This window comes from Drosophila ananassae, chromosome 2R (genome assembly GCF_017639315.1).
Source record: "Drosophila ananassae strain 14024-0371.13 chromosome 2R, ASM1763931v2, whole genome shotgun sequence".
NCBI lineage: Eukaryota > Metazoa > Arthropoda > Insecta > Diptera > Drosophilidae > Drosophila > Drosophila ananassae.
The window spans coordinates 21,519,179-21,534,090 of NC_057928.1; the positions used below are offsets into that span (position 1 = coordinate 21,519,179).

Genomic DNA, 14,912 nt, shown 5'->3' on the forward strand with positions numbered 1-14,912 from the left:
ATTCGGGGAATTTTCGGAGAACTTAATTCGCACGTGGCTTAGGACACGCAATGCCACAGATGCACTTAGAGAAATGTTGAGGAGCAGGTTAAGAATACAAAAATGCTGCCTACGTGAGAAACAGCACTCTATACCTGTCCCTCCCACACACTCTCCACTCTCCTAGCCCTGTAGCGAGAAAAAAGATCGAACTTTCGAGTACTCTTTTGAAAAAATTTGTCCAAATTAAGAGAAATTTTTGAATTTTTCTAAGCCAACTTAGTTTGTTTTATTACCTTAACTGATTTTGGTTAGAACCATTAATGGATAGTGCATTTAAATGCCTGGCATTGCTATGTATCTTCCCAGAGAATTCGGAATGCACTATATTAGGGTATTACGAAAAAGAACAACAGCAAGGCATATACCCAAAAGCGTTCAAATTCGCCGTGAAATGCAATTCCTTTTTCGATTCTTTTTTCTGTTATTTTGCTGACTCGCTAAATTTGTTACCGTGTTTTTTTTTTTTTTTGAGCTTTCTGTATTTGTTTTTGGTTTATTATTATTTTTTTTTTGTCTGTTTTTTTTTTTTTTGCTTGGTCCAACAACAACAACTACAGTGGCAACGATAACAACTTCTCAGCCGTGCTGATGAGAGAAGTGCGAGAGCTTGTAGGCGTTGTAGAGCGGGGTGGGCTGGGGAGGGGCGGAAGAATGAGAGGACCAGGCAGCGACAGCGGCGGCGGCAACAATATTTACAGCTTTAGCTGCCAAAGCACAGTGGGGCGAGTGATAAGGGACAGGTGTGCGGCGATACGAGAGCTACGAGTGTTAGGAAGCCATTTTAGCCTAAGCTAGTATTTCATGTTAGATTAAGACTTAAATTAATTATTTTATTTATTTAAGGGAAATGAAATAGCTAAGCTATAAACAGCTACTTGCAACAAGGCAACTGTAAGGGCCACACTGTGCCATCTATATTTATAAATAGGCTGGGCCCAGATGTTGGTGTGTGAGGTTGCTTGTGTGCCTCCAGCATCTCATGGCCGGCGATGATGTTGGCAACCGCTGCCACATGCGCACACCGATCGGGCCCACTGTGCAACGTGTGGCTGTTGGCTGTTGACGACAGCAACAGCGGCAGCAGCAGCAGCAACGATCGCAACTCGCGACACGAGCAAATCGAAAAGGTGTGCTGCTGCTGAGTGGTGGCGGGGGAGCAGAAGCAAGTGACGAACTTACGGCCAACAGCAGCAGCAACAACAACAACAACAACAACAACAATAATAACAACAACCGGCCCGTTTGGAGCAGCGCGCATGCCACACACAGTTTAAATATGTGAAATTAGTACAAATCGTGATTTCAACAGCGAACGACGAGCGACGAACGAGCGTCGACGAAGTGGCGACAAAAAAAAAAAAAGCCACGAGTGAGCAGCAGCAACATCAGCAGCAGCAGCAGCAACAGCAACAGCAGCAGCAGCAACATCAGCTCTAGTAGTAGCCACAATAGCAATAACAACAACAACAAAAGTTGCAATCACTTCAAGAGCAACACCAACTCCAATAACAACAAACAACAACAACAACAACAAGCTTACCACAACCAATTACAACAACAACCAACAAAAAAAACAGCAAGAATAACAATAACAATAATTTCAACAACAGCCGAGTGGCAACAACAACAACAGCAACAGCAACATGCAATAAAACAGCTGATAGAAACAACAACAACACCACCAGCGGCAGCAGCAACAACAAAGGCTGCCATTATCAGACGAGCAACAACAGGTCGCGAAAAAAGCGAAAAAAAAAAAAAACAAAATCAACAGAAATAAAAGCCCGCCTGCTGCAGCACTCACACCATCGAGACAAATAAAAAAACAACAACAACAACAAAAAAGAGAAGAGCGGGTGTGAGAGAGGAGCGAGCCGCACACCTTTACGTTGATTTTGGACGCTCACTAGCACTGGCGCTCTCCACCTCTCTCTCTCGCACAAAGTGCAGCTGAGCTGGCCGTAGCTGCCGTAGCCGCCGCTGCCGCCGCCGTCGCACTTGCCGCTGCTGCCACAACCCAACGCTCGCCTCTGCCGCCAACCGCCAGTCGAAAGTCAAAAGCAACGTGTTGTGGACGCTTTTTTCGTCGCGTTGCCGTTGCGTTGCGTTCGCTTTTCAGCCTGCGGCCTCCCTCTCTCTCTTTCCTCCTACCACCACCACCACCACCACCATACCACCATCACTGGCAGCACCACCCACTAAAAACCGCCAGCACCACCACCACCACCACCGCCTCTCTTCCCCCATCCCTGGGAAACTTTCACCACCAGCATGTCCAGCAGCGCAGCCGCAGCGCAGTTCAAGCTCGATGCCAACTCCAATGCCATAGCGTTGATTGCCTCAGATGTTGCCTCTGTTGCGTCGCTGCCCCTGCCTCTGCCGCTGCCGACGTCATCCCCACCAACTGCAGCAACGCCAGCAGACCGCATCGAATGGTCCCGTGCCACGATCCTGAGCTTCATCGAGGACTATCGCCGGCAGCGCGTCCTCTGGGATCCCAACACCAAGGGCTACCACATCAAGCAGACCAAGTACGAGGCCCTCAAGCTCCTCAGCTCCAAATACGGCACCGAGATCCGTTCGATCCGCTCCAAGATCAAGTCGCTGCGCAGCTCCTTCCATCGGGAGCACGGCAAGGTGCTGAGCGGACGCAACCGGGGCGTCCACTACCAGCCCATGTGGTTCGCCTACGAGGCGATACGATTCATCCTGGACGGAGAGCGCGATCAGGTGACCCCTGACCGGGACAACGACCAGGAAACGGAGCCCGACGAGAAGCTGGCTTTGATGCACAGCCTGGATCTGGAGCAACTGAAGGTGGACAGCAGCGGGCAGCACAAAGTGGAGCAGCAGCACGAGGAGCTGGCCGCCCGCTTTGCCGCTACAGTGGCGGCTGTGGCAGCTGCCGCTGCTGCCGCCAATGCCAGGGATCGGGAGCGGGAGCGAGAAGCGGACACCGCCGACACCGACCGCGACATGGACATGGAGGCTGGCGATCTCGAGGAGGCACCTGGAGCTGGTACTCTACCCGAATCCTCCTCAGCGGCTGTGGTAAGACCCCGAGAGGCCCCGAAACCGCCCATTTGACTTTACATATTTTGCATGCGACTGTCTGTGTGTGTTTTTGTTTTTGTTGTCTCTGTTTTCTTCGCCTTTTTTTTCTCATTTTTGTGGAGCTTTGCATGCCCGGCTGCAGGAGTGTTAGTGAGTGGTTTGACTTGTTTTGCGGCAGCAGGCAGCACACGCGCTGCTGTCGCCGTCGCCGCTGTCTAGCGGTTCGTCAGCAGCAGCACCACCAGCAGCAGCAGCGGTGCAACTGGTGGCGCACAGTGGGGCGAATGGGGATTAGAAGCTGCTTTTTTGTAGGTTTCTTCTAGTTTAGGCTTTTAAGACTAGAAGTTTCTTCAAAAAAAAAGAAAAAGTTTCAACAAGAGTAGTTCTTACGTAATTGTCATATAAGGCGTATACTTAATTTTTCTTTTTTATCACGTATTCGTAATTTTTTCCAAAACATTTATTCTTCCAAGATTACAAAGTACTTTTATCTTCTTCAGAACATAATTTTATTATTGAGTTTTTAATAATTTATTTTTTTAATAAATTTTATGTTAATGGCTTAGGTGGCGTATACGTAATATTTTCACACCTGCTTAGGTAAAGAGGAATTCAAAAAACTAGATAATTTCTTTTATTTTTTAATAATTAATAAAGCAAATCTACAAAAAAACAGAAAAGTTATGAGTTAGAAAATTTTAAAGCAGATAGCTGAGCCTACATGCGTATGAGTAATATGTTATACAATGGTTCTGAAATGTAGGCAACATTTTTTGAAATTTTTTTTGACAACTTTTTTTTGTAACTTTTTGTAACTTTCAATAAAATGCTTAATACATTTAAAATATATTAAATTAAGTTAAAATTTTTAAAGCTGGCAGGTTGGAACAATGGGCCCACATGTCGTATGAGTAATATTTTTCACCCGCAATTTTAATAATGAAGAGAAGATGGGTATAACTTTTACTAACAATTGTAAGTAAAGCTAAGATGTATAAAAAATTGTTTCAAATAGTTATTTTAAAGCAGATAGGCTGGGCATACAGGTCGTATACGCAATATCTCCCTTATGTAGGCAACACTTTTCAAAATTTGTATTTTCTGCCTTACAAGTTGTTTTTTGTTAAAGAAAATGAAAAAAAAAGTTATAAACAATAAAAAAAAAATTTAAATATAAAAATAAATCATAATACACCATTAAAATATGAATATAAAATTTTATAAGTTTTTAATGACAGATCAAGATGAAATCTCATAGTTTCCAACCCACTGTGCCTACTACTAGCTAATGCTATTGCGTTGCGCTTGATAAGCCAGTATTGGTGTTAGTGTGCCAATGTGTGTGTGTCAACTGGCTTTGATTTGCGCTGCCGCTTCTGCTGCGAGCGTTTAATATATGTACGCTCCAACAGCCATAACATATAAATGTCTATAATGCATACACATGTGTGTTGTTGCATCAGCCGTAGAAATCGGCAGCAGCAGCAGCAGCAGCCCCACGTTTTGCACCGACCCTGCCCCTAGGCCACTCCCCTCCCACTGTCCACTCTGCCCGCCCCTCATCCCGCAAGCGGCTTGACCGCCCCCGAAACACTACCAGCAACAGCAATAGCAGCTCCAATATAGCAAGTTGCTGGATTGCGTTTTGTTATTGCTGCTTCGTTTCGTTCGCTCATTCGGTTTCCATTTGATTCTCTCCCCACAAAAAAGAGTACGAGCGTTATGGGCAGAAGCAGAAGCTCGTCCAGAAATCGGGCAAGTTCACCAGCTGGGCGCGGGGTGTGAGAGCTTTCCCCTGGAGCTTTGCTTGGAGCGGCTTGTCTTGGCGCTAAGTAACGGATTTGATCGCTTTTTAAACTTTATTTCGCTAATTGATAATCTTTATTTAATTTTAACGAAAAATTAGATTTAAAAAAAATGTATATATTTTTTAGAGCATTTCATATTCGTTTAAGAATATTTCATACATTATATTTTGTTGTCTCGCGTCTGTCTGCGGTTCTGTCCACCCGTTGGTCCACTTTGGTGTTGACTTGGCTGCTGCTCCCCAACCGCCTCCCGCCTACCGCCTCCCGCCTCTCGAGCCCCTGACCCCACGCCCCACCTTGCCCCATCGTGACTAATTTAATCGCCAGCGGCTCGAAACCCTCTACTGCTGTCTGTTCTTGAGTATTTTTATTTTTTTTTATTATTATTCTAATTTGTTTTCTATTTCTTTCGCGTTTCTCGCTTTTTTTTTTCGTCTGTCCACTATTATTATTTGTAGGTTTTTTTTTTATTATTTGTCTGGCATAATTGTTGTTATTTTTTACGGCTGCGGTCTGCTGCTAATTTTATATTTTTTTGTTCGATATTTCGCAGACACGTTCCTCTTCCGATTTGGATGGCGAAAATTACTGCAATATCAGCGCCGAAGATGTGAAAACAGAAATTGTAAGTACCTGCCGTTGATTGTTATAGCTTTTTAATTGATTTGACAGGTTGAAGTGTTTTTTTTTTCTCTTTTTTTTAGATAATTAAACATTTGAAGGCTTTAATAATAATTTGGGGGTATTTTTTTGGGTTTAATTATGTTTTTTTTTATTAATTAAACTTAAAATAAATGTAAATTTCAGTCTTTTAGTTACACACTCTGAACCAATAGTGAGATAAGATTTCCGGTTGATAATTTAATTTATTTGATAAGGCCACAAAGTGCATTTTTTTATTGTAACTAACTCGATTCGATGACGAATCTAATCACCCCAGTCGTAGACGTCATAAACCTGAACATTGACCATCGCGAGTTTATAATTACTGAAGGTCAGTGCTGTTGCCAAGGGAGATATAATACATCCGTATATCTCCCCCAGATAAGCCCCGAAAGCTAGTGAATCACTTTGAATTTGGAATCACAAAAATTAAATTATATTTCAAGACACAGAAGGGGATGCAATGGCTTATCAAGACACTTTCCGAGTGTAGGGTCTAGAGTCTAGACTCGAGACACCATAGATTCGATTGTTTGTATACTAATATAGACACAAGACTACGATGCGCTTCGAGTAAATAGTTGATGAAATAACAGGTCGATGATTTCGTCAGTCGTTTGTACTATAAATGTATCATCGCGATTATAAATTTGAAATCAAAACAGGTTCCGGTATTTCTTGACGGGCCCATCTTTGCGGAAAATAAACAAAACACCGAGCTGATGAAATGCTTAGCAGATCTTTCACGAAGGGCAACGGAAGAACGCCTCATCCTTTATCAAAAATGTTTAACAAAAAAAATTAAGTGAGAAAAATAATTAAGGGCAGGCAGTCAGTCAGTTTCTTTTTTTTTTTCCTCAAGCCGGATATATGTTTTTTTCTTTCAAACCACATACTTGCTTAATTTATTGTATCTTTAGCCCATTTTATATTTTCTCCGTTTTTCATTTTATTTTATTCCAAAAACGCATCAGATCGAACACGAATCGGATCTGGGGATGCTGGAGCGGCGGACGTGCACGCCGTCGCCCATAAATTACTACAAGCCGACGGATCTGACCTACAACCACCGCAAACGCAAGGCGCTGCCGATGGACGAAGGCAGTGGGGGTGGTGCTGCTGGTGGTGGTGGCATGGAACACGTTGTGGGCGCCCTGACATTGACGCCGATCAAGGCGGGAGGCATACCGGCAGTGGGCGGATCCACCGGGCAGCAGATGAACCACAGCCAGCTCGCATTTCAGGCGCTCCAGCAGCACTTCAACCACAGCCACAGCCACAGCCTGAGCATTAGCCATTGCAACGGTGGGCAGGGGCAGGGGCAGAACCACCATAGCAACCACACTCATAACCACAACCACAACCACCAGCATCAGCATCAGCAGCCGTTGCAACTGCAGCAACAGCAACAGCAACAACAACATTCCAGTAACATGGCACAAAAACGTGATCGTGATCGTGATCTCTCAACGTCGACAACGTCAGGCACTACCAATAATAATAACAACAACAACAATACCACCACCAACAACAATAGTAGCAACACCACCAGCCCCACATCTCTGGATGCAATTGCAGTGTCCAGTACTTGCAACAGCGGCACCACACCCCCAAAGCCACTCAACGGGGGCGGCGGCCTGAGTGCCAATCATGTGGACGAGTACGGCGTATTCGGGGAGTACGTGGCCATCACCATCCGCAAGCTGAAGACGTCCAAGTCGAAGATTGTGGTGAAGCACTTGATCAACAATCTGCTGTACGAGGCCGAGCTGGGAAAGTACGATCACGGGATACCGGCCACCAAGGAGCCACCGCAGCTCTACAAGATGCAATAGTAACTAAAACTAAGAAAAAACAGAAATATATAGGGAAATTAGCCAGGTTAGGAGGTACTACTAGCCAAAACATAACATAAGTGAGAGACACCAAGAAGAACGCACTAGTCAGCAAAGCAACAATGGGCCGAGGAACCAGAGCCAACAATTCTAAGCCTTCGCGGGGGGAGGGAAGCATTTCATTCAGGGACAAAGACCATATAAGTACTTTATATCTTTATACAAAAAAAAATAATAATAATAATAATATATATATGAAACGATATCAGTGAGAGTGGAGCCAAGAAGTCAGTCAACAAATCGAAAAGGAGTGCAACATTTTGAAGCCGAAGGGTCGAAACAAACATACCATTAATTAAATTGAATTAATTATACATGATACGTTTACCCATATACATATACGTATGTAAACTAATTTTTATTATCGTTTTTTTGATTTCACCAACGTTATACATACTATATATATATATTTTTGATTTTCGTTTTATTTAGTATATTTTTACATTTTGGCAATAACACTTTGAACTCAGGTGCCTTTATTTTTTTAGTCAATTAAGCCTTGTTATCTTATGCATAAATACCAACAAGAAATATACATATAAATATTAAAAAAAAAAAAAAGAAACCAATCTAATTGTAATGCAAATAAATGAAGCCGTAACAACATGTAAATTTAATTAACTTTTTTATCGCATATGTAATGAAATTCATATGCATAATCCTTATCGTGTAAATAGTCTAAAAAAACCAATATAAAATATGTTAAAAATAGTGAGAGAATAATGAAACATGAAATGTGCAAATCTTAATTTTTGTTATGCATAATTAATTTGATCGAGCTGCTGATTGCTCCAAATAAAAATGCAGAAATGTTGAATTTCATTTTGAAAATGATCAAGTGTGTGGGTTTTTTTTTTTTTTTTGAATGGGACATAGAATCGTAATGCCACTTATTACGCCTCAAAGTGACTGAAATCCTTATTAAGTAAGCCCGATTGTGTGTGGCACGGTATTGCCCAATTGTTCCAACTCGATGGGGCCCAGAACAATGCGGTTCGTTGTTTCGCCTTCGATGTGATTATTCATATTCATACTGGATGTATTCACGTAGTCGAGTCGAGGGTCTCGACCATAAATCACAAACGCTCTCAACTGTATCAAAGAACTAGGCAATCATTAATTGCTAAATAAACAATTCGAAGAGTATACAAAAAAGCGATAATAATTCATTTATCTTTTATGGCACGGCCTAAGCAAATTTCACTCTTTTTAGGCGATTTGTTTACGCTTTTGGGCTATAAACCCTTGGGATTCTAGGGCTATAGTTACGGCTCTCGATCTTTGAATCAAAATAATTATACATATTTATTTTTTTGTGACTCGAGTAACTCTGACGCAAATTGAATAATCAATTCAAAACAAATTTGCACTCGCTATTAACAACATTTAAGTTCTGCTAAAATGTGTTACAGAAATAGGTGTGTGGTAATCCCAACTGAACAAAATCAATATATTAAATGCCCTATTTACTTTATAATTGTACATTATATTTATTTGCCGAGTCAACAGTACAACACTGCGATAAATAAGTTCCTTCACAAGCCAAACAATCACTGTTTGTTCGAATACTGTGATGATAAAGTGTTAAAAATTGATAAATGGAGCACTACAATAGTAGTGAATCTAATCCCATTGATCCACCCGGCGCATTGACGTAGGTTTCCAGTCTCGAAAGAAAGAAGAAAAGCAAACCACCACCCACGGCTTTTAGCTGATCAAAGAAAAGCCTAAGCCCAGCACAAATATTTGTATTTGACTTTAGTCCAGTACGCAAATAAATAACTAAATGAGACAGCGTTTGTAAATAGGTTATTTAAGGTCATTGGGTATCATCTGGGGGAAGTAATCTTCTTCTGGTTACTAGAGGAAAGCAACTCTTATTCCCCTGCAGCTCTTAGAACTGTCGCCCATTTGTCTGAAAGTGCAGATTAAGCTTCATCCAATTATAGCTCATTCCAAAGGTTCTTTCTGCGGATGTGGCATAGATATTTCTGCAACTCTTACTCTTGCTTATTTTCAAGACTTTTAAAGCCTTTAAATTTTTTGAAAAAAAAAACTAAATTATTATCAAAGAAAAACTTGTATACTTCGTGTTCCACAAAGAGTGCGCGTATCTTGTCTACAATTTTATCTGCAACTACGAGTAATCATGGCAAGCAAATATCAATCATGTTCGTGTACACAAACTCGGTGCATAGCATATATGTGTACATCAAGAGTGATATACAGACCCGATATTTGTTTTTGAGATATAGACGTCGACGGTCGACATCCCCCAAGTTCAGTTTCGTAGAATTCGCCCAGTTTTTCTACGAATCCAACGTACGCCGGCCATTCGATCGTCTGCCAGTGGGTCTCTGTTTTCTGCTTGGCAGTGGCGTCGAGCTGCCACGGGGAGGGGTGGTCCGAATAAAGGGGGGCTTAGCCAAAAAAAAAATATAAAGAAAATGGAAAAAAATTGGCATGGTGGTTGCCATCTGGAAGTGACGCAATGTTTTTGAAAACACATCAACACCCATGTTGACGGTTGTCGTTGTTGCCGCCAAGCTTTTTTTTGTTTTGTTCGCTGAGTTTCGTTTCGATTCGCTTGGCAAAATCAACAGAAACAGCAACAGAAACAGCAACAACAGTAGCGGCGATTACAATTGTTAATCTATATAGTATATATAATCATACATACATAATATGGGCACAACTACACCAAGTAAACTAATGATAAATTCTAGTCGCGAACTAAACTCTAAATGGATCTGACAGCTGCACTGAAAACAAAGATGCGAGTTTAAGAGGGTTTAATTTTTAATAAGATTTTATATAATATAATATAATATTTTATATTAAAGTACATAATATGATATGATATTACAGGATATGATGGGATAAGATATTAATTGATAGGATATGATAGATTATGACAGGATATGATGGGATATGACGGGATATGATAGGATATGATACTATTTATGATGTGATAGGTTATGATGGGATACGATAGAGTCTTTACTGATAAGAAATTTTCTTAACACTAAACAATGTCTGATTTAAAGATACTTTCCTCAAGATACTTCTCCCTATAACTCCCTATCACTATACATAATATATATTTTAATTTTTCTCAGTACCCTAACTAATGCCAAACTTGGACAACAACTTGGGCTTCAAATTTGTTGTTTTCTTCATGGTTTTTGTTGCTGTTGTTGCACTGGCAATACTGTTATTTACAAATACTGCTGGTGTTGCCTTTGTTGCCCGCTTCGTGCTGTTTTTTTTTCTTTGTTAATGTTGCTGGCATTTTCTCTTTCCTGGCCCGAGTATATTGGCTTTGGGCCTTTCAAGCCAAATAGCCCATAGGCTGGTAGTTGCTGTCGATGTTGGCCATAATAGCTGCTGGTGTTGCTTCTATTGCTCTTGCTCCTGTTGTTTTAGCTTGATGTTGCTGTTGTTCCTGATAGTGTTGCTGATTTTTTTCTCCTTCTATTTCTGCTGTTAATATTTTTGTTTTCTGTTCTTTTTTCGTTTTCAAACCAACTCTTATCTTCCTGCTTTACTACATCTGTTAATAATTCTGTTATTGTCTTGTTGCTGTTGGTCTTTGTTGTTGTTGTAGCTGGTGTTGCTCGTAATGTTGTTGCTGTTGCTGGTGTTGCTGGTGCTGCTGCTGGTGCTCTGGGGGCCCCATGTCAGCAATCAACAGTTTGCCATAAATTATTTTTGCAAAATGCTCACGCTCCAATGCGACCCCAGGGAGTCGGCACACATACACACTCAATAATGCATATATATACCGAATGATAAGCTGCGAAACATACATATATATATACTCGTATATATATATTATGGTCCCATTGCGATTGTCGCGCAATCGAGCATTGAGCAAGTCCCCGAACAACCCCAACCATCCGCCCCAACCCCATTTTCCAACGCTCCATTGTGCGCACTGCCTCTAAGAATATATCTATAGTATATGTTTTGTCCATATACATATACATATATATATATATCCCCCTGCTGTCTAGAGATAAAGATAATAGTTATAATAATAAGAGAAGCCAGAGCCAGAACCAGAACCCTGCATTTGTCACTCGAGCATTGAGTAAGGTTGGAAAGTGTTGTAAATCAATTAGGCAAAAGCCTTTGCCGCCAGCAGAAAGTGAGGCAGCTTACTGCGTAGTACACTGAAAAAAAAAATAGAGGAATAAGAAATAAATATATTCAGTTATAAGGCAGCATAACTACAAAGATCTTCAATGCCTACGATGTCTACTAAACCTTTTATGGCATGTTTTTCTTATAATATGTATATGCATGAAATTCTTGCCTTGGAATCTACTTTCTCTCAGTGTTTATTTCCTTAAAAGATAGAATAGAAGTAGGGCATGCACTGGCCTTATGATTTATGGCAAAACAAAATGCACAAATGCTGTTCGATCTGCCCGGGGATTGCATCTTATGCTCGTAAATAACCAAGCCGGAACCCTGGAATGGCCATCAGAACTGGCCAAGAGCTAATTTGTTGCCCTAATGGGACACCAATCAGGGGGCGAGGGTGGCCCAAGGAGGAGGTGGACTGAAAACTAGCCCACCAGGTAAACAAGAAGACGCAGGTGGAAAAATGATTCAGGTTCTGTGTCTCTTCTATCTGTCCATCGATCTAGATACATTCATAAATAAATCTATTTTCGAAATGGGCAAAATGGGTGGGGGGTATAAGAATCGGTATAAGAGTGTTGGGCAAAATGCAATTTATTACCAAAAAATGCTGACGTCTTTAAAATTTCCTCAGCATTCAATTTCCGATCTAACGTAATTTATAAGCTTCCATTCAACCAAATGACTTTTAACTAATTTGTGGGCTAAGCAAAAATCTTCAACATGACACAAAAACATGCTAAAACTATTTGAAAAATTTATGTCTGTTTTTCACCCAGAAAATTGGTTATTATTTATGATTAATTACCCGTTTTATATATAGTACATAGTTTATTGATTCATATTAATTAAAAATTGTCATATCCATAACATAAAATATTTATTGAGTATTTAATAATGATTCAACTATCATAAAAAAGTCGTATGTTTTTTCCGGAATGTAGTTCATTTGTAACGACAAGCAATCAAAAAACCATTTGCTGAAAAATGTCAATAAAAAATTGAAAAAAAAAACTGGAAAAGAGCGACCAAGTTTGGCAATCTGTATCAATTCAATTCGATTAAGGTTAACATTCGTATTGATCTAAAAATAAAAATAATTTAATGCTTTCATAAAGATTACACCATTTAAATATAGATTTTTTGTACTCTCTTTTTAATGTAAAAATAATTTACAATCTGGTTTTTTCTTGACTTGGCTTCATTTTCCCAGATCCCAGACAAATATTAATTTTTTTTTTGGCGGATTTTCGTGTTGCTATCCGAACAAAGGCTCCACTCAACTCTTTTGCCATATCATTTCCCGCAGCTGTCTGGTTTCGTTATTAATAACAAAAACAACACCAAAAAAAAATCTCTTAAAAAAAATATGAAAAATAATTAAAAACCTATTAAAGTCAGGAGGAAAAAAAACAAAAAAAGAGACAAAAGTGAACAATAACGAATGAAGAACAGTCAAATCAAATTACCCAAAAATATAAAAAAGAAGCAAAAATAATAAAAAATCATTAAATGCACGAAATGGCAGAGAAATGTGCCATGGCCATTAAGAATTATATGCCCAAATAAAAAAAAAGGCCAGAGAGTCGGGGCCAGGGAGTAATTATTATGCGAAGATCACGTATTCCCATTTTGCAAACACAACCGAATGTGGCAAGGATGGGATATATGGGGTGTATGTGGGGTATGGGGCATGCAGGAAGGCAGGCATTTTTGGGGGAGGGGGCAGGGTATTGGAGCATGAATGCAGGCCACAATAGAAGGACGACGATTTATGCCCTCGAATCCCCGGCAAACGAAATAAAAACATAAAACCAGAGACCGAGAGACAGATTGGATGGAGGAAGTCCAAAAATTGAAAATAACCTCGTACTTTTGTTATAAATGTCTTAAAAATGGTGTCATTTTAATGGATAATTGATAAGATTCATTTATTTTTAAATCGTGTTTATTGTTTTTTAAATTTTATAGAACTTTTTAGGGCGAAAATAAAAAAATCAGGTTCATTTTTCAATTAAAAACATTGATCAAAATATATAACTAGATTGTTTCTATTGTTTCTAAGGAGAATTAAAATTTTAAGATTAAAATAACCAAATTTTATGAACTGAAAAATAAAGATATTATACAAAAATTTCACTTAATTCTATAAAATAATATATTTTTTTTACCTTTAGACTTGAAATAAATGTTACTTTTTAAAACAATATTTTACATTCTAACTTCTAAGATCTCTTCTTAGGATCTATATATAATAAGTTTGAGAAGTAGGCTATAATATTTTTTAAACAAATTATATATTAATTTGAATACTAAACATATTATATTTCTAATTTACAATTATATTTTTTATTATAAACTATCGAAACCCCTATCTATCTAAACGCAACCGTGTGAAATAAAACGCCCAAAGTGTTGGAAACAAAAAAAACAAGTGTCCCAAACATGTGAGTAACTGAGCCTGTTTGTGTTGGCCAAAAATAAATTTCAATTTTGGTTTTTTGTCCTCGTCCACATCCGTATCCAGAGCGAGAGCCACAGCCCACATCCCCAACCAGATCACATCCATTCTCGTCCATCTCCATTCTCTCTCTCTAAGCACTGCAACACCTTGCCTCGCCTTTGTATCGTCCTGCTCCCTGCACCGATGGGCATCCCCACACCCAGTAATTGGCTCAAATTACAGAAACTCAGCTCCGACCGCAAAAGCAGCCCCGAAGCTCCAGCCACCATACCCGAAAAAAGCGAACCAGAGAGGGCCCGAAAACCAGACCAAAACCAAAGCCAAAACCAAAGTCCGTCCCGTTCCGTTCCGACCACGACTCTTATTATTGTCATGGCACACAATATTGTTTCCAAAAATGAAACGAAACGAAACAAATACGTGACCAGAAATTAAAGAAAAAAAAATATAATAATAATAACAATAAAGAAGGAAGAGAAGGCGGGGCAGTCCGGGGAGGAGGCAGGGCCAGGAGGCTGAAATAAAAACAAAAACTACGACCAGTATCCGAAAAACTGTGCAAAATAAAATAAGGAAACAGCAGAAATCGCGTTGATTTGAATTTTAAAATGTTTCATGGCATTTGTTTTGTTTGCTTTTGAGACCCTCCCCCCTGTAGACTGTTGCCCCCTCGACTACTACCTCCATTTGGCCCCCCTCTTAGCCCCCGGTTTTGGACCTAAACCACTGCTCAGTTTTGTGGTCTCCGCTCTGTGCTCTGCTAACTTTGTTTTTATTTTAGCCACTGTGGGCTTAAAAAACTAAGCTTAAATGCATTTTGGGGGCTAAAAGGTATAA

General features: G+C 40.0%; 1 protein-coding gene across 1 annotated transcript; it reads left to right on the forward strand.

The window, feature by feature from the left end:
* The first annotated feature begins 1,652 nt into the window (after window positions 1-1,652).
* LOC6507190 (AF4/FMR2 family member lilli) lies at window positions 1,653-8,300 on the forward strand. Its single transcript, XM_001956481.4, has 3 exons — window positions 1,653-3,093; window positions 5,458-5,529; window positions 6,542-8,300. The coding sequence occupies exons 1-3, from the start codon at window positions 2,314-2,316 to the stop codon at window positions 7,400-7,402; spliced, it is 1,713 nt and encodes a 570-aa protein (XP_001956517.1). The 5' UTR covers window positions 1,653-2,313; the 3' UTR covers window positions 7,403-8,300.
* Window positions 8,301-14,912: the final 6,612 nt, after the last annotated feature.